The sequence below is a fragment of the Pongo pygmaeus genome, chromosome 21 (assembly GCF_028885625.2).
Source record: "Pongo pygmaeus isolate AG05252 chromosome 21, NHGRI_mPonPyg2-v2.0_pri, whole genome shotgun sequence".
NCBI classification, from domain to species: domain Eukaryota; kingdom Metazoa; phylum Chordata; class Mammalia; order Primates; family Hominidae; genus Pongo; species Pongo pygmaeus.
Window position 1 is genome coordinate 34723164 of NC_072394.2, and position 19057 is coordinate 34742220.

Consider the following 19057-nt stretch of genomic DNA (forward strand, 5'->3'; position numbering starts at 1 on the left):
CTACAAGAGCCAGCCAGGAAGTATAAATGAGCAAAGCATGCTAGATGTGAAACAGGAGATAGTGGGGTTGGGGAGGATTCCTATTGCTGCCACTTGGGGTTCAGGTCAAGGGCTGTCAGATATTCCCATGTTTCCAGAAAAGTGGAAAATTTTTTTTTTTTAAATATGAAATTGTTAGGCCGTGTGCTGTGTGTGGTTCACGCCTGTAATTCCAGCACTTTGGGAGGCTGAGGCGGGCAGATCACCTGAGGTCAAGAGTTTGAGACCAGCCTGACCAACATGGAGAAACCCTATCTCTACTTAAAAAAATACAAAATTAGCCGGGCAAGGTGGCGCATTCCTGCAATCCCAGCTACTTGGGAGGCTAAGGCAGGAGAATCGCTTGAACTTGGGAGGCGGAGGTTGCAGTGAGCCAAGATCATGTCATTGCACTCCAGCCTGGGCAACAAGAGTGAAACTCCGTCTCAAAAAAAAAAAAAAAATTGTTGTTTTTTTGAATTAAAAAAAAAATTCAGGCCTGGTGCAATGTCATAGCAGTAATCCCAGCACTTTGGAAGTCCAGGGTGGGTGGGTCACTTGAGGCTGGGAGTTTGAGACCAGCCTGGCCAACATGGCAAAAACCCAGCTCTACAAACAGATAAAACAATTAATTGTGCATGGCGGCCTGAGCCTGTAATCCCAGCTACTCAGGAGGCTGAGGCGGAAAATCGCCTGGGAGGCGGAGGTTGCAGTGAGCTGTGATTGCGCCACTGTACTCCAGCCTGGGTGACAGAGTGAGACTCTATCTCAAAAAACAAACAAAACAAAAATTCAGAGAATAATATAAGAAATAGAATCAACAAAGTAAGGGAAATGTTATAAAGCTTGAAACCTTCCTCTGTTTTGTTTTTTAAGAGAAGGGATAAAATATTACAGATAAAGTTGAGATATCCTTCCCATCTCTACTCCCATTATCCATACTTCCCATTGCCCAGTTTGGGCAGCCACTATCATAAATTGTTATATATCCTTCTATCTCCCCTCCCCTCCCCTCCTCTCCCCTCTCTTCCCCTTCCCTTCTTCAGAGACAGGGTCTCACTCTGGAGTGCAGTGGTACAATCATGACTCACTGTAACCTCCACCTCCTGGGCTCAAGTGATCCTTCCACCTTTCTGGAGTAGCTATAGGTAGTAGGCCACCACGCTGGGCTAATTTTCATTTCTTATAGAAATAGGGTCTTGCTCTGTTGCCCTGGATGGTCTCAAACTTCTGAACTCAAGTGATCCTCCTACCTCAGCCTACCAAAGTGCTGCAGTTACAGAGGTGTGAGCCACTGCACCCATCCTATCCCACTTTTTAATACTTATACATACATAAATGCAAATCCATGAGCACTGTATTTTTTTGTAAATTCCTAATCATGACTGTCACCCTGCAGCTTTGTTTCTCACTCAGCCTATTTATTTATCCATGTTAAATATGTAACCCTAATTCAGAGATTGGCAAACACTTTCTGTAAAAGGCCAGATAGTAAATATTTTAGTATTGTAGTCCATATTGTCTCTATTGCAACTACTCAACTCTATTCTCCTCTATAGTTAATGCAGCAGTAGATAATATGTAAACTAAAGAATATTGCTGTTCTAATATAACTTTGTTTACAAAACCAGGCTCTGGGCCAGATTTGTATCCTGGACTGTAATTTGCTGACCTCTGCTCTAATTTATTCCTTATAACTTGTAACTACTGAATGGTGTGTGTATATATATATATATATATAATTTATTTATTCATTTATTTGTTTATTTATTTTTGAGGCAGAGTCTCGCTTTGTCACCCAGGCTGGAGCACAGTAGCGCAATCCCAGCTCGCTTGCAACCTCCGACTCCTGGGTTCAAGTGATTCTCGTGCCTCAGCTTCCTGAGTAGCTGGAATTACAGGCGCATCCCAGCATGTCCTGCTAATTTTTGAATTTTTTAGTAGAGAGAGGGTTTCGCCATGTTGGCCAGGGTGGTTTCAAACTCCTGACCTCAGATGATCCTCCTGCCTCAGCCTCCCAAAGTGCTGGGATTATAGGCATGAACCACCACACCCAGCCATATTGTCTATAATATGAATATACCATATTTTATTATTCAATTCCCCTATAAATGGATGTCTAGGTTGTTTCTAGATTTTTTTGTTTGTTTTTTGGGACAGGGTCTTCCTCTGACTCAGCCTGGAGTGCAGTGGTGTGATCATGACTTGCTGCAGTCTTAACCTCCTGGGCTTAAGCAATCCTCCTGCCTCAGCCTCCCGAGTAGCTGGGACTATAGGCATGTGTCATCATGCCTGGCTAATTTTTAAAGATGGGGTCTCCTTCTGTTCCCAGGCTGGTCTCCAACTCCTGGGCTAAGGCGATCCTCCTGCCTTGGCCTCCCAAAGTACTGGGGTTATAGGTGAGAGCCACCACACTTGGCCTGTTTTGTTTTGTTTCGTTTACAGATAGTGTCTCCCTCTGTCACCCAGGTTGGAGTGCAATAGTGCTATTATAGCTCACTACAACCTCCAACTCCTGAACTCAAGGTATCCTACTGCCTCAGCCTCCCAAGAAGCTGGGACTACAGGTATATTCTACCACACCCAGCTATATTTTTTAAATGTAAATTTTTTTTTTGAGACAGTCTCACTCTGTCGCCTGGGCTGGAGTGCAGTGGCGCGATCTCCACTCACTGCAAGCTCCACCTCCCAGGTTCACACCATTCTCCTGCCTCAGCCTCCCGAGTAGCTAGGACTGCAGTCGCCCACCACCACGCCTGGCTACTTTTTTTTTGTATTTTTTAAGTAGAGACGGGGTTTCGCCGTGTTAGCCAGAGTGGTCTCCATCTCCTGATCTTGTGATCCGCCTGCCTCGGCCTCCCAAAGTGCTGGGATTACAGGCGTGAGCCGCCGCACCCGCCAATTTTTAAAATTTTTTTTGTAGAGATGGTCTCACTATGTTCCCCAGGCTGGTCTTGAACTCCTGGCCACAAAGAATCCTCCCACCCGGCCTCGCAGAGTGCTAGGATTACAGGTGTGAGCCACTGCACCCAGCCTGTTTCTAGTTTTTCTCCTGTGATAACCATGCTGCAGGAAGCAATCTTGTCCATGTTTTCTTGTGCACATATGCAAAGCTTTTTACTAGGATGTACGTAGATAGAGAAGTGGAAGTGCTGAGGATTTTGTTGTTGTTGTTGTTGTTTATTTTTACTTTTGGAAACAGGGCAAGACCTAGCACCAGGCTGGAATGCAGTGGTGCAATCATGGCTCACTGTAGCCTTGACTTGGGCTTACGTGATCCTCTTGCCTCAACCTCTCGAATAGCTAGGACCACAGGCAAGCGGCACCATGCCCAACTAATTCTTAAATTTTTGGTGGAGATGGAGGTCTCCCTATGTTGCCCAGGCTTCATGTTCTTTTTTTTTTTTTTTTGAGACAGAGTCTCACTGTCACCCAGGCTGGAGTGCAGTGGCACAATCTCGGCTCACTGCAGCCTCCACCTCCTGGGTTCAAGCAATTCTCCCGCCTCAGCCTCCCAAGTAGCTGGGACTACAGGCACATGTCACCACACCCAGCTAATTTTGGTATTTTTAGTAGAGACGGGGTCTCAAACTCCTGACCTCAGGTGATACGCCCACCTCGGCCTCCCAAAGTGCTGGGATTACAGGTGTTAAGTCACTGTGCCCAGCCCATGTTTTATTTATTTATTTATTTATTTTTGAGACGTAGTTCTGCTCTTGTCACCTAGGCTGGAGTGTAGTGGCGCGATCTCAGCTCACTGCAACTCCCGCCTCTGGGTTCAAGCAATCCTCCTGCCTCAGCCTCCCGAATAGCTGGGATTACAGGCGCCTGCCACTATGCCCAGCTAATTTTTGTATTTTTAGTAGAGACGGGGTTTTACCATGTTGGACAGGCTGGTCTTGAACTCCTGACCTCAGGTGATCCACCTGCCTCAGCCTCCCAAAGTGCTGAGATTACAGATGTGAGCCACCACGCCCGGCCCATGTTGTTTTAAATACCAGGTGGGCCAAATAAAATGTTTCAGATAGAATGTAACCAGTTTGTGACCTCTCTCTTAGGCTTTCCATAGGAAGCCAATAGTTACTGAGAATCCAATTCATACCTAGTTCTGGACTTTGAGGTGAGACTCTGTGACAGCTAGCAAGGTGAGGATGCATGAATCTAAACACAAAAGAGTTGGAGAACAGTCTGGAAGAGCGTGGCTGTCGTGACAAATGTGCATTTGATTTCCTCAGCAGATAAAAGAGTTGAGGTTGGGAAATTAATCAATTTTTCATGTTCAATAACCATTCAGACAGTGGGTGTTAACATTGAATGACAAGTTCTAGCAGAAAAGGTCTTCAGGATGAAGGCAATGAGCTGCTGATCTGTGCTTCCTTCTTTCTTGGCAATTCTGTGAGTTCCTTTAAAGATTTATCACTCTGTAATTAGACCCACTGGAAGAATAACATAGGTAATAAAGAAAGAGTATCAGGGCATCCTTCCAGGAAAACTCTCTCCTTTGAGGAAGACCCAGAATAAGATTTTAAGCCTTGGTGGCAGGAAATTAACTTAGTCCATTTTCCTGAAAGAATATGTCAATAATACATGTCTAGCTGGGTGAGTTCAGAAAAGAAATGGTGTTCTGCGTTCAGAGTTGAGGAGATTTAATTAAGGGGACTCATGCTTTGGGAATTCCTTCCTTTTTAAAGATTTTTAAGATTAATGCAGGTCATTATCATTCCTTTGTTTCTATCATTTTGGAGAGCTCAAAAAATGTACGGAGCTATTACAAAGCAGCTGAACCTCAAGGTCAGCTTGCTGCAGGCTTGCTTTCTTCTTTTGTTTCTTTCATAGGCTTGGAGCCCCATTGTTTTGACAGGTAAAAGTCGGACAGCTCTGCCTTCTGAGAAGTCTGTAATGCAGGAGAATCAGTCCTCTGCACTGACCTGTCTCCCTGTCCTGCCCTGCCATTCCGTTTCTCTTACTCTTTCAGATCTAGGATCTTGTCTGGCAGGCTCGTGCACTGCAACAGAGGTCTCCCCAGAGGATATCAGGGGATGGGATTTTCCCTTTGCACCTAGATCACCTTTGGCAGGCCTCTGTTGAAATGGAGGGAGAGACATGCCGTAGCTCATGAGCCATTCCCCTGAAATGCAAAGACATAGGAAACTGGCCATTCTAACATCTGTCTCTTTCTTCCCATCTGGCAAAATTCTAATAGCATCTAGAAGAAGTTTGTCCAACTGCAGCCCAGGATGGCTTTGAATGTGGCCCAACACAAATTTGTAAACTTTCTTTAAACATTATGAGTTTTTTTTGCAATTTTTTGTTTAACTCATTAACCATCATAGTGTTAGTGTATTTTATGTGTGGCTCAAGACAATTCTTCTTCCAATGTGGCCCAGAGAAGCCAAAAGATTGGACACCCTTGATCTAGAAGATAATGACTACATTCCTGAAGGGCTTCCTTTTGCATAGTTTTCTTTACATGGCTTGAGATTTACTTCTTATTGAACATCAATTAGTTATTTAGATCTCAATTTAATCTGAATTTTTTTTAGGATGATTGTTACAAATTGAACAAAAGAAATGTTATTTTAAAGTGGGCGCTGTGGCTCACGCCTGTAATCCCAGCACTTTGGGAGGCTGAGTGGGGTAGATCGCCTGAGGCTAGGAGTTCCAGACCAGCCTGGCCATCATGGTGAAACCCCATCTCTACTAAAAATGCAAAAATTAGCTGGACCTGGTGGCGGGTGCTTGTGATCCCAGCTACTTGGGAGGCTGAGGCAGGAGAATTGCTTGAACCTGGGAGACGGAGGTTGCAGTGGGCCGAGATCACGCCACTGCACTCCAGCCTGGGTGACAGAGCGAGACTCCATTAAAAAAAAAAAAGTTAATTTAGGCTGGGTGCAGTGGCTCACACCTGTAATCCCAGCACTTTGGGAGGCCAAGGCAGGTGGATCACCTGAGGTCAGGAGTTTGAGACCAGCCTGGCCAACATGGTAAAACCACATCTCTACTAAAAATACAAAAATTAGCCATGTGTGTTGGCGGGCGCCTGTAATCCCAGCTACTCGGGTGTCTGAGGCAGGAGAATTGCTTGAACCTTGGAGGCAGAGGTTGCAGTGAGCCAAGATTGCGCCATTGCACTCCAGCCTGGGTCACAAGAGCAAAACTCAGTCTCACAAAAAAAAAAAAGAAAAAGAAATGTTATTCTAGTGATGTTTAATGCATAAAATTAGGCCTCATCCTTAATCTCTGGAATGACCCCCTGACAAGGGTTTTGGATGCATCCGTATTGTTATTTTAATCTAGCTTTATATAGTTTACAAAGTACTTCCACCCTTATAAGCACCTCTTAGTCTCATAATCATCCATAAGAAAGAAGAATTACACCTATTTTTTCAGATTTTACAGAAAATGGGTTCAGAGAGAGTAAGAGGTCTTCTGTTTTTTCATTCTAGACAACAATATTTTATTACGTGTAACAACTAGAAGAAATATGAAAAGCAACTTTTTGTGTTTCCACTTGCTTAGCAGCAGAACAGTCTATGAAGGTCAGTGGGGAAATATGTTGATGCAGTCTATTTATTAAGCCACAGCATATATGCCCAAGTGGCCCATCACTGCTTCACCTTCTCACACCATGGGAGAATGACAGGAAATAAGTCATTCTCACAACTAAAAAGAATACTGCTGTCATTGTTCTGCATATTTTTTAAAAATTGCAATTGCATATATCCTTTGATTCAGCAATTCCACTTCTAGGAATTGATGCTTACAGATATACTTTCCCACACATGAATGATTGTACGTCCTAGGTTTTTCACAGCAGAATATCAGAAACAGCTGAAGTGCATCTGCAGCAGTGACATAAATTATGGTGCATGCATGCAGTAGAGTATGATGCTGCTGTTGCAGAGAATAAAGCAGCTCTGTATTTACTGAGGGAATGAACTCCAAGGACACTGTTTATTATTGTATATAATATGTTTGTGTAAAAAGGGAGAGGATAAGTGTGTATTAATACATATTTGCTTATTATATATCAATGATTTAAAATCTAATAACACTTGTCTGTGGGCAGCAGAACAGGGTGGCTAGAGAGCAGGTCACAGAGAGAGAGAGAGAGAGAGAGAGAAAGACCTGTCACTGAAGAGCCTTTTGATAAAAAAACAACCAGGCGCGGTGGCTCACGCCTGTAATCCCAGCACTTTGGGAGGCTGAGGTGGGTGGATCACCTGAGGTCAGGAGTTAGAGATCAGCCTGGCCAACATGGCAAAACCCTGTCTCTACTAAAAAAAAAAACTACAAAAATTAGCTGGGCATAGTGGTGGGTGCCTATAGTCCCAGCTACTCAGGAGGCTGAGGCAGGAGAATTGCTTGAACCCAGGAGGTGGAGGTTGCAGTGAGCCGAGATCGCACCACTGCACTCCAGCCTGGGGGACAGAGGGGAGACTGTTTAAAAAACAAACAAAAAAACAAAACAAAACAAAAAAACATGAATTACATGTTCTTTAAAAATCCCTGCACTTAGTCAGGTGTGGTGGTGTGCACCTATAGTCCCAGCTACTTGGGAGGCCGAGGTGGGAGGAGATCACTTGAGCCTGGGAGGTCAAGGCTGCAGTGAGCTGTCATCACGCCACTGCACTTCAGCCTGGGTGACAAAGCGAGACTGTCTTTTAAAAAGAAAATTAAAAAATCCCTGCACTGAGATTTATAGGAGTTTGGGGTCCTCATATATACCGGTAAAGTACTCTGATCTGCTTACTACCTACCCCCACCCAAAGGACCCATTTAATCTTTTCTTCTGCTCCCTGAGTTTTCCAGCACCAAAAGAAACTCTCTCTCTTTTTGTTTTTACTTTATAAAATTTTAACACCCCCAACCTTTTTTTTTTTTTTTTTTTTTTTTTTTGTAGACGGAGTCTTGCTCTGTCACCCAGACTGGAGTGCAATGGCACAATCTCGGCTCACTGCAGCCTCCGCCTCCCAGGTTCAAACAATTCTGCTGCCTCAAGTAGCTGGGATTACAGGCACGTGCCACCATGCCTGGCTAAATTTTTGTATTTTTTTTTAGTACAGATGGGGTTTCACCATGTTGGCCAGGCTGGTCTCGAACTCCCGCTCAGGTGATCCGCCCTCCTTGGCTTCCCAAAGTGCTGGGATTACAGGTGTGAGCCACCACACCTGGCTCCATTTTCTTATTTGCATTCCAATTCTATTAAATTTATTGATTGATTTTGTATTTTTAGTAGACCGTGGTGGTAGGTGCCTATAATCCTAACTATTCGGGAGGCTGAGGCAGGATAATTGCTTGAACCCAGGAGGCAGAGGTTGCAGTGAGCCGAGATCATGCCATTGCACTCCAGCCTGGTCAATAAGAGCAAGACTCCATCTCAAAAAAAAAGAAAGTTATTGCCGGGTGCGGTGGCTCACGCCTGTAATACCAGCACTTTGGGAGGCCGAGGCAGGCCAATCATGAGGTCAGGAGACCGAGACCATCCTGGCCAACATGGTGAAACCCCGTCTCTACTAAATATATGAAAAAGATTAGCTGGGCATGGTGGCATGTGCCTGTAATCCCAGCTACTCGGGAGGCTGAGGCAGGAGAATCGCTTGAACCAGGGAGTCAGAGGTTGCAGTGAGCCAAGATCACGCCACTGCACTCCAGACTGGCAACAGAGCAAGATTCCGTCTCAAAAAAAAAAATTATTGATTGAATGAGTGCTTTTTATGTAATGCATTATACCACATCCTTATTTATTTGCACACATTTTGCACAAGCCAGTTTTTATTGATGATTGTGGGATTGAAAAGTATTATTAGCACAAGCTAGGAAATTCTAACACTACAAATGAGTATACTGTGAAAAGTTTTTCCTTTTTTTTTTTTTTTTTGAGACGGAGTCTCGCTGTGTCGCCAGGCTGGGGTGCAGTGGCGCAATCTCGGCTCACTGCAACCTCCACCTCCCAGGTTCAAGCAATTCTCCTGCCTCAGCCTCCGAAGTAGCTGAGACTACAAGCTTGTGCCACCATGCCCAGCTAATTTTTGTATGTTTAGTAAAGACAGGGTTTCACCATATTGGCCCAGATGGTCTTGATCTCTTGACCTTGTGATCCACCTGCCTCAGCCTCCCAAAGTGCTGGGATTACAGGTGTGAGCCACCACGCTCAGCCTTTCCTCTCTCTTTAGGCTTCTGAGTCTCCTAGGCCCACAGTTCCCATGCTAAGGCTGCTACTGTTACTACCTTTAGAAGTATACTTCTAACAATATTGTATTCATATCAAGCATATAACATGCATATATCCCCCCTTTTCTTATGTAATGTTTGTTTTTTAAATAGAGTTTATTTTTAGAGCAGTTTCAGATTCCCAGCAAAAATAAGCGGAAGGTACACAGATTTCCCACATACCTCTGCCTCCACACATGCAAAGCCTCCCCCATTATGGACATCTCCTACCAGAGTGGTACGTTTGTTATAAGCAACAGACCTGCGTTGACACATTATCATCCAAAGTGCATAATTTACATTAAGGTTCATTCTTGGTGTTATAGCTTCCATTTTTCACACTATGTAAACTATACTGTACACACTGTCACCTACTTTTTTTCACTTAACAACATATCTTGGTATAGGATTACATTTAGATTACCACCTTCTTTTTAATAACTGCATAGGATTCCACATATATTGAATATATTTAATTTAATCAGTCTCCTCTTGATGGGAACCCGAGTTGCTCACAATCTGTTGCTCCCACAATAAATATCCTTGTGTATATGTCATTGTTTAAAATCTGTATCTCTAGGATAAATTCTTAGCAGTACAATTGCTAGTTCAAAAAGTATATGCATTTTAAATGTTGATAGGTAGTTCCAAATTGCTCTACCCAGAGTTTGTAGTATTTCAACAGGTTATAGTAGGTCAAGAGAATATAAGACTTTTTTCATTTGTTTAAGAGAAGGTTTTTTGGGAGGCCGAGGTGGGTGGATCACGAGGTCAGAAGATCGAGACCACAGTGAAACTCCGTCTCTCCTAAAAATACAAAAAATTAGCCGGGCATGGTGGCGGGCACCTATAGTCCCAGCTACTCGGGAGGCTGAGGCAGGAGAATGGCGTGAACCCAGGAGGTGGAGCTTGCAGTGAGCCAAGATCGTGCCACTGTGCTCCAGCCTGGGTGACAAAGCAGGACTCCGTCTCAAAAAAAAAAAAAGTAAAATAAAAATAATGACCAGGCTCGGTGGCTCACACCTATAATCCTAGCACTTTGAGAGAATGAGGTGGATGGATCCCTTGTGGCCAGGAGTTTGAGACCAGCCTGGCCAACATGGCAAAACCCTGTCTCTACTAAAAATACAAAAAATTAGCCGGGCATGGTGGTGGGCGCCTGTAGTCCCAGCTACTTGGGAGGCTGAGAGGCAGGAGAATGGTGTGAACCCGGGAGGCGGAGCTTGCAGTGAGCCAAGATCGCACCACTGCACTCCAGCCTGGGTGACAGAGTGAGACTCCATCTCAAAAAAAAAAAAAAAAAAGGTTTCATTCTGTTGTGTAGGCTGGAGTGCAGTGACACGATCACTGCAGCCTTGAACTCCTGGGCTCAAGCAATCCTTCTGCCTCAGCCTCCTGAGTAGCTAGGACTACAGGCACACATCACCACCCCTGGCTAATTTTTATTTTTGTATTTTTATTTTACGGTATTTATTTTTAATCAGAGTCTTGCTCTGTCCTCCAGGCCAGAGTGCATTGGTGCAGTCTTGGCTCTCTGCAACTTCTGCCTCCCAGGCTCAAGTGATTCTAGTGCCACAGCCTCCTGAGTAGCTGGGATTACAGATGCCCGCCACCATGCCCAGCTAATTTTTGTATTTTTCTTAGAGACAGGGTTTTGCCATGTTGGCCAGGCTGGTCTCGAACTCCTGGCCACAAGGGATCCATCCACCTCACTCTCCCAAAGTGCTGGGATTACAGGCGCGAGCCACCGAGCCTGGTCATTATTTTTATTTTACTTTTTTTGAGACAGAGTCTCGCCTTGTCACCCAGGCTGGAGCGCAGTGGCACGATCTCGGCCTCCGCCTCCCGGGTTCACGCCATTCTCCTGCCTCAGCCTCCTGAGTAGCTGGGACTATAGGTGCCTGCCACCACACCCGGCTAATTTTTTGTATATTTGGTAGAGACGGGGTTTCACCATGTTAGCCAGGATAGTCTCGATCTCCTGGCCTCGTGATCCACCCGCCTTGGCCTCCTAAAGTGCTGGGATTACAGGCGTGAGCCACCGCGCCCGGCCACTTATTTTACTTTATTTTTAAGATAGAGTCTCACTCTGTCATCCAGGCTGAAGTGCAGTGGCGTGATTGCAGCTTACTGTACCCTCAACCTCCTGGGCTCAAGCAGTCCTCCCATCTCAGCTTCCCAAGTAGCTAAGACTACAGGCATGAGCCACCATGTCCAGCTAATTGTTGTTGGTTTTTTTTTTCTTTTTGGAGAGATGGGGGCTCACTATGTTGCCCAGGCTGATCTCAAACACCTGCACTCAAGTGACCCTCTGGCTTCAGCCTCCTAAAATGCTGGGATTACAGCCTCCTAAAATGCTGGGATTAGGCTGAACTACTGTGTACAGCCTAATTCATAAATTTTTTGGAGACAGGATCTTGCTGTGTTGCCCAGGCTGGTCTCAAACTCCTGGTCTCAAGGAATTTCTCTGCCTCAGCCTCCCAGAGTGAGACCCAGACCTAAAAGATTTCCAGCTGCCTCAGCCTATAGCATAAGATCAAATATTGATTGAGAGGAGGATGGGCTAGCCAACAATACTGGTGGACTGCAGTTTTTTATTTTTACCACTGAAGCTGGTTAAGATCCTGTGAGGAAATACACAGTGTAGTAAAGTTATCAGATATGGCTGTCAGGTTAGCAAGATGAAGACTATTTAGGTGTGTCAGCTTCTGTCAGGCAGCCACCAATGACAACGGTACTGTGCTTATTTACTTTTGCTTTTTCCTTAGGACCTTAGCATCCTGAGACATTTTGAATTGACACTTCTCAAGATTGACTGGATCAGAGTTCATCATGTCAAAGTTGAAAAGCTCAGAGTCAGTCAGGGTGGTGGTTCGCTGTCGGCCCATGAATGGCAAGGAAAAGGCTGCTTCGTATGACAAAGTGGTAGATGTGGATGTTAAGCTGGGGCAGGTGTCTGTGAAGAACCCCAAAGGGACGGCCCATGAAATGCCCAAGACCTTCACCTTTGATGCCGTCTATGACTGGAATGCCAAGCAGTTTGAACTGTACGATGAGACGTTCCGACCACTTGTTGACTCTGTCCTGCAAGGTTTCAATGGAACCATTTTTGCCTATGGACAAACTGGGACAGGAAAAACCTACACAATGGAAGGAATCCGTGGTGACCCTGAAAAAAGAGGAGTCATTCCTAACTCATTTGACCATATCTTCACCCACATCTCTCGATCCCAGAATCAACAGTACCTGGTCAGGGCTTCTTACTTAGAGATCTACCAGGAGGAGATCCGAGATTTGCTCTCAAAGGATCAGACCAAAAGGCTTGAGCTCAAAGAGAGGCCTGACACAGGAGTGTATGTGAAAGACCTGTCTTCCTTTGTCACCAAGAGTGTGAAGGAGATAGAGCACGTGATGAATGTGGGAAACCAGAACCGTTCTGTCGGTGCTACCAACATGAACGAGCACAGCTCGCGTTCTCATGCAATTTTCGTTATCACTATTGAGTGCAGCGAGTTGGGCCTCGATGGTGAAAACCACATCCGTGTAGGAAAATTGAACCTTGTAGATCTTGCTGGCAGCGAACGGCAAGCCAAGACCGGCGCACAAGGGGAGAGATTAAAAGAAGCTACCAAGATCAACCTCTCCCTTTCCGCTTTGGGTAATGTCATCTCTGCTCTAGTGGACGGCAAAAGCACTCACATTCCATATCGGGACTCAAAGCTTACCAGGCTCCTCCAAGATTCCCTTGGTGGCAATGCTAAGACTGTGATGGTGGCCAATGTGGGGCCTGCCTCTTACAACGTAGAAGAGACTCTGACCACTCTGCGATATGCCAACCGTGCCAAAAACATTAAGAACAAACCAAGGGTCAATGAGGACCCCAAGGATGCCCTCCTTCGAGAATTCCAGGAAGAGATTGCTCGGCTCAAGGCCCAGCTGGAAAAACGGTCCATTGGCAGGAGGAAGAGGCGAGAGAAGCGGAGGGAAGGTGGTGGCAGTGGTGGGGGTGGGGAAGAGGAGGAGGAGGAGGGAGAAGAGGGTGAGGAGGAAGGGGATGATAAGGATGATTACTGGCGGGAACAGCAAGAAAAACTGGAGATTGAGAAGCGGGCCATTGTAGAGGATCACAGCTTGGTTGCAGAGGAGAAGATGAGGCTGCTGAAGGAGAAAGAGAAAAAGATGGAGGACCTGCGGCGGGAGAAGGATGCTGCCGAGATGCTGGGTGCCAAGATCAAGGTACCATACCCATACCCTTCCTTAGGTCCTTGCCCCATCACTGCTTTTGCTTTCATCAAACAACAACAAAAAACATAACCATATGAGGGATGATGTCCCTCGTCAGTTTTGGATTTCCAACAGCGCGTGATATCCAGTACTCAATAAACCTCTATTTAATTGACATGAATATGATTTTTTCACATTTACAAAAATGAAAATTGAATTCATAATGAGAATAATTATCATGTATGCACATAGTATAAAGAACAGCAATAAAAGTAACACCCATGTACCCCCCACCCAGTGTAGGAAATAGAACAACATCCATTTTTCTTTCTTTTTTTTTTTTTTGAGATGGAGTTTCACTCTCATCGCCCAGGCTGGAGTGCAGTGGTGCAATCTCGGCTCACTGCAACCTCCACCATCTGGGTTCAAGTGATTCTCTTGCCTCAGCCTCCTGAGTACCTGGGATTATAGGTGCCCGCCACCACACCCGGCTAAGTTTTGTATTTTTAGTCGCGATGGGGTTTCACTATGTTGGCCTGGCTGGTCTCAAACTCCTGACCTCAGGTAATCCGCCTGTCTCAGCCTCCCCAAGTGCTGGGATTACAGACGTGAGCTACCGTGTCCGAGTTTTTTTTTTTTTTTTTTTTTTTCCTTTTTTTTTTTTTTTTTCCTTTTTTTTTTTGAGACAGGGTCTTGCTCTGTCAACCCTGGAGTGCAGTGGCCCAATCACTGCAGCTTCGACCTCCTAGGCTCAAAGGATCCTCCCACCTCAGCCTCCCAAGTAGCTAGGACTACAGGCACGCAACTTTGCCTGGCTAAATTTTTTAAATTTTTTGTAGAGACACGGTCTCACTATGTTGTTCAGGCTGGTCTCAAACTCCTGGGCTCGAATGATTCTCCCACCTCACCCTCCCAAAGTGCTGGGATTACAGGCGTGAGCCACTGCACCCAGCTGATACCCATATCTTTAGTAGCTCCTTGTGTTCCCCTCCACCACAGATAACCATCATCCTGAATTCGGTGTTTATTGTTTCCTTGCTTTTCCTTATAGTTTTACTTTCTACATGTATATTTCTAAAGAAAACATGGTTTCGTTTTCATATAATTTTTTGCTTTTATATAAATGGAATCCCACTCATGCCATTTGCTTTTATTTTTGCAACATTATGTTCATGAGATTTATCCATGTTGATGCCTGAAGCTGTGGTTCACTCATTATTACTGTTCCGAGTATTCCATGGTATTCCATTCTCCTGATGTATGGGTTGTTTCCAGTTTCTGCTGTGAATGCTCTTGTGCTTGGCTTCAGGACAACATGGATGTGCAAGATTGTCTTGTTTGGCACTGTTAGGTCTTAGGGTATTTGGCAGCTTCAACTTCTCTAGACAAGGACAAGTTGTTTTCTAAAGTGGTTGTGCAGATTGAAGCACCTAGCAGCAGGGTATGAGTTCTGGATGCCCCTCATCCTCACCAGCACTTGTGATGATCAGACTAACATTTCCATATAGTATAGCCTCTCAGTGCAGTTTCAGTATGCAGTACCCTGATTATACAAGATACGGAACACTTCCATCACCCTCAAAATGTCTTCATGCTACTTTCTTATAGTCAGCCTCCTCTCCCAACCCCTGTGTGCTAATATATTTCCTTACATCCACTCCATTTTCCACCCAATGACTAGTTAGCATTCTGGAGTGCTAAGGCTCCCATTGTTTTGAGCCTTCTTTCTGGTGGCAATGCATTATGCCTGCAGTTGCCTGGACTCTGAGCTTCCACTGGGCTTTAATGGCAGAGGAGAGTGCAAAGGTAGACTTGGAAGGCTGAGGATGGCCACTGGCTAACCACAAGCCAGAATTCCTTGGAAATGTTCAGTTCTGTTTTATTGAATTCATGCAAACTTTGATTTCTATCCTAAAATGTCTCCGTGTTTAAATTACAAGTTATCTTTGCCTCCCCCCTACCCCTACTGTATGAAGCTGTACTGTTTTTTTTTTTTTTTAAATCAGTGGCTTCATAGTAGCCCTTTCACAGAGCTGGGTGCTATTTTACTTCAGAGGCAGGGTTTTAAAACCTTGAAAGTCCCTTCTAGGACTTTTAAGACCTGATGTGAAAATGGAGTCATATACAACACAATTAGGAGGTAACTTTGTTCCAGGGAGGGGCTCTGAAATGCCGTTACGTCAAAGCACTTCATGCCTTCTCACTGCTGCACGGTAAGTGCGACTGGCTGTGCCCATATTTTGTTTTGTTTTGTTTTGAGATAGGGTCTCACTCTGTCGCCCAGGTTGGAGTGCAGTGGTGTGATCTTGGCTCACTGCAGCCTTGACCTCCCAGGCTCAAGCAGTCCTCCCACCTCAGCCTCCGAGTATCTGGGACTGCAGGCGTGCACCACCATGCCCAGCTAATTTTGTTTATTTTCTGTAAAGCCAAGGTCTTACTATGTTGCCTAGGCTGGTCTTTAACTCCTAGACTCAAGCAATCCTTCCACCTTAGTCTCCCAAAGTGTCAGGATTACAGGCGTGAGCCACCACACCCTTATGTCCGGCCTGGGTATGCCCATATTTGACTTGCATACTGTCTTTTTGGATCAGATCTGTTATTCAAGGCCAAGAGCACCTAGATTCTCTAAACAACCCCTCAGAGAAAGTTGAACTCTCTGAGGCTGAGTCTGCGAGATTCAGCATCACCTCAATGTCACTGCATCTCTTAGACATTTTGACTGTGGAGAATGATATTATTTCTGTCTTTCTCAATTCCTGGATGCTGTGAAATCATAAAAGAATGTTAGAGGCTGGGCGCAGTGGCTCACGCCTGTAATCCCAACACTTTGGGAGGCCCAGGCAGGTGAATCCCTTGAGGTCAGGAGTTCAAGGCCAGCCTGGCCAACATGGTGAAACCCTGTCTCTACTAAGAATACAAAAATTAGCTGGGCATGGTGGCATGCACCTGTAGTTCCGGCTACTTGGGAGGCTGAGGCACGAGAATTGCTTGAACCTGGGAGGCAGCGGTTGCAGTGAGCCAAGATCATGCCACTGCACTCCAGCCTGGGCGACAGAGCGAGACTCCATCTGAAAAAAAAAAAAAAGAATGTTAGAGCAGTTAGGTATTGTTAGGTATGTATGTGGAGTTTAGCAAGCTAGTCCAGCCCCTTCATTTGAGAGATGAGGAAACAGGCTCAGAGGACTCACTGAAAGATGGCAGCAGAGCTCCAGTGAGGTTTATAAGTTTCTTAAAAGTTGTGCAGTTTTGGGGTCCCATACTTTTTAGGTCAAAATCATTCTCATGGCTTCAGCCCCTATCAAAATACTGAAGGCTCCCAATCTGTGTATCTAGCCTAGCACTGTCTCCTGCCATCCAGGCCCAATAACCTTTTGCCCACTGGGATGCTCACAGCCACTCAGAGCCTGCTCTTGCCTTCCTTATCTCAGGGAAGCCAGACCCCTGGGAGTCTTGCCAGCTGCCCCTCCCTCTCACTTACAGCCAGGCAGTCCCAAAGCCTTTGGATCCTGCCTCATCAGGATCTCTTGGACTCATCTACTCTGCCTTCCCCAACTAGGGAGGAGGCCTAGCCCAGGCCTAGACCCCTGCAGTGGCTTCCTGTCCTGTCTCCCTCCATCCTGCCAGCCCTTTGCCATTCTTCCCATTGCAGGGGAGTAATGTTTTGAAAACACACGTCTGATTGTGTAGCCTCATGCTCAAAAGAATATGTCAGTGGTTCCCCGAACTTCTCAGGATCAAGAAGTTTAGTCTCCTTGACACGGATTTAGGTCAACTTCATCACTTCCCACCTTCCCCTCACAAAACAATCTTTTTTTTCTTAGCTAATTCCTATTTTTTAACTTCAGCTCTCTGTATATCTGGCCCTGCAGACAGAAAGCTTTCTCTGACTCCCTCTAAAAGTCTGAATTCTCTGACTGGGCGCTGTGCCCACGCCTATAATCCCAGCATTTTGAGAGGCCAAGGCAGAGGATCTCTTGAGGCCAGGAGTTCAAGACCAGCCCAGACAACATAGCAAGATTTCACCTCTACAATCAATCAGTCAACCAGTCAGCCAAGTGTGGTGGTGTACACCTGTAGTCCCAGCTGCTTGGGAGGCTGAGGTGGTAGGATTGCTTGAACTAAGGAGGTCAAGGCTGCAGTGAGCTGTGATCGTGCCACTGCACTCCAGCTGGCGTGACAGAACTAGACCTTGTCTTCAAAAAATTTTTAAAAATCCCCACAGAGTCTGAATTCTATCCCATCAGTGTGCCTCTCCCATGAATTACTGTGTCCTTTCCTCGTGATGGCGTCTGGCGCCATATGGTTAAAGACTGCTTGCTTGTCTGTTTTCCTCAGTGGACTCGGAGCTTTGTGATTCACATTCACATTGCATCCCCAGGACCTAACATAAAGGGGCTGCTTAATATGTTCTAAGTGGGGTTAATACTTTCTAGAAACAAGCAAAAAAATTTTGTTAAAGCTGAAATTCATGTATCTGGAGAAACTGTATCTTCAGTGTTACCAAGAAGCCTCTCATGAGGCTGCCCCAGTCCCTCACCAGTGATGGATGGGCACAGCTGAGCACAGTGTATTTTTTCCCAGAGTTTGTCCCTTTTGGCTCAGTCCTGAGCTCTTTATCTTTCACAGGCTCCCCTGTGAGGAATTATGTTCTGAGGGAAACCGTTCATGAGATGGATTCTACTTTGTTTCTCACTCAGGCCATGGAGAGTAAGTTGCTTGTTGGAGGAAAAAATATAGTAGATCATACGAATGAACAGCAGAAAATCCTGGAGCAGAAACGACAGGAAATTGCAGAGCAGGTAACTTTTCATTCTTTTTCAGGGAGAATGGGTCGGGTAAGGTGTGTTTATGCTGCAGAGCAAATGTCTCATATTAGATTCTCTTCAAAGAGAATGAGAGCAAGGTGTGTGTGCCTCATCCTAGCTGGAGACTCTGATCCTAGCTTGGGGAACCCAGCATAGACACAGTCTCTAGGGCAAGCTGATGAATTTTGTCATGTTGCTCAGAAACGTCGAGAAAGAGAAATCCAGCAACAGATGGAAAGTCGAGATGAGGAGACCTTGGAACTTAAAGAGACATACAGCTCATTGCAGCAAGAGGTGGACATCAAGACCAAAAAACTCAAAAAGGTATGAAAGGAATGAGGCCAGATGGAGTTGCCTTGAGACTTGGGGAAAGGGAGAACTCTACCCTTTGGACAGACACCCTCCTCACCTGCTTCTCCCCTCATTCCAGCTCTTCTCCAAGCTTCAGGCAGTGAAGGCTGAGATCCACGACCTCCAAGAGGAACACATCAAAGAGCGCCAAGAGCTAGAGCAGACTCAGAATGAGCTCACCAGGGAGCTGAAACTCAAGTAAGTGCCAGGCCTTCCATAGTGCCCCCAAGCCACTTGCTGAGTCATTGGTCTTGTTTGTTTAGTTAGAAACAGCCCTGGCTGGGCTTGATGGCCTACGCCTGTAATCCCAGTGTTCTGGGAAGCGGAGGCGGGCAGATCACCTGATGTCAGGAGTTTGAGACCAACCTGACCAACATGGTGAAACCCCGTCTCTACTAAGAAATACAAAAATTAGCTGGGCGTGGTGGTGCATGCCTGTAGTCCCA

The 19057-nt window shown here is 45.6% G+C and overlaps 1 protein-coding gene across 4 annotated transcripts in view; it reads left to right on the top strand.

Moving 5' to 3' along the window:
* Window positions 1-19057, top strand: part of KIF3B (kinesin family member 3B) — a 60244-nt gene that overhangs the window by 23881 nt on the left and 17306 nt on the right. For 3 of the 4 annotated variants that reach the window (XM_054467018.2, XM_054467012.2, XM_054467015.2), the window contains exons 2-6: window positions 6465-6557; window positions 12000-13467; window positions 18153-18254; window positions 18462-18584; window positions 18691-18809. In XM_054467018.2, coding sequence (XP_054322993.1) covers window positions 12064-13467; window positions 18153-18254; window positions 18462-18584; window positions 18691-18809 — 1748 coding nt within the window. In that variant the 5' untranslated portion in view covers window positions 6465-6557; window positions 12000-12063. The remainder of the gene's footprint in view (window positions 1-6464; window positions 6558-11999; window positions 13468-18152; window positions 18255-18461; window positions 18585-18690; window positions 18810-19057) is intronic. The other variant, XM_054467016.2, reaches the window with a different exon arrangement.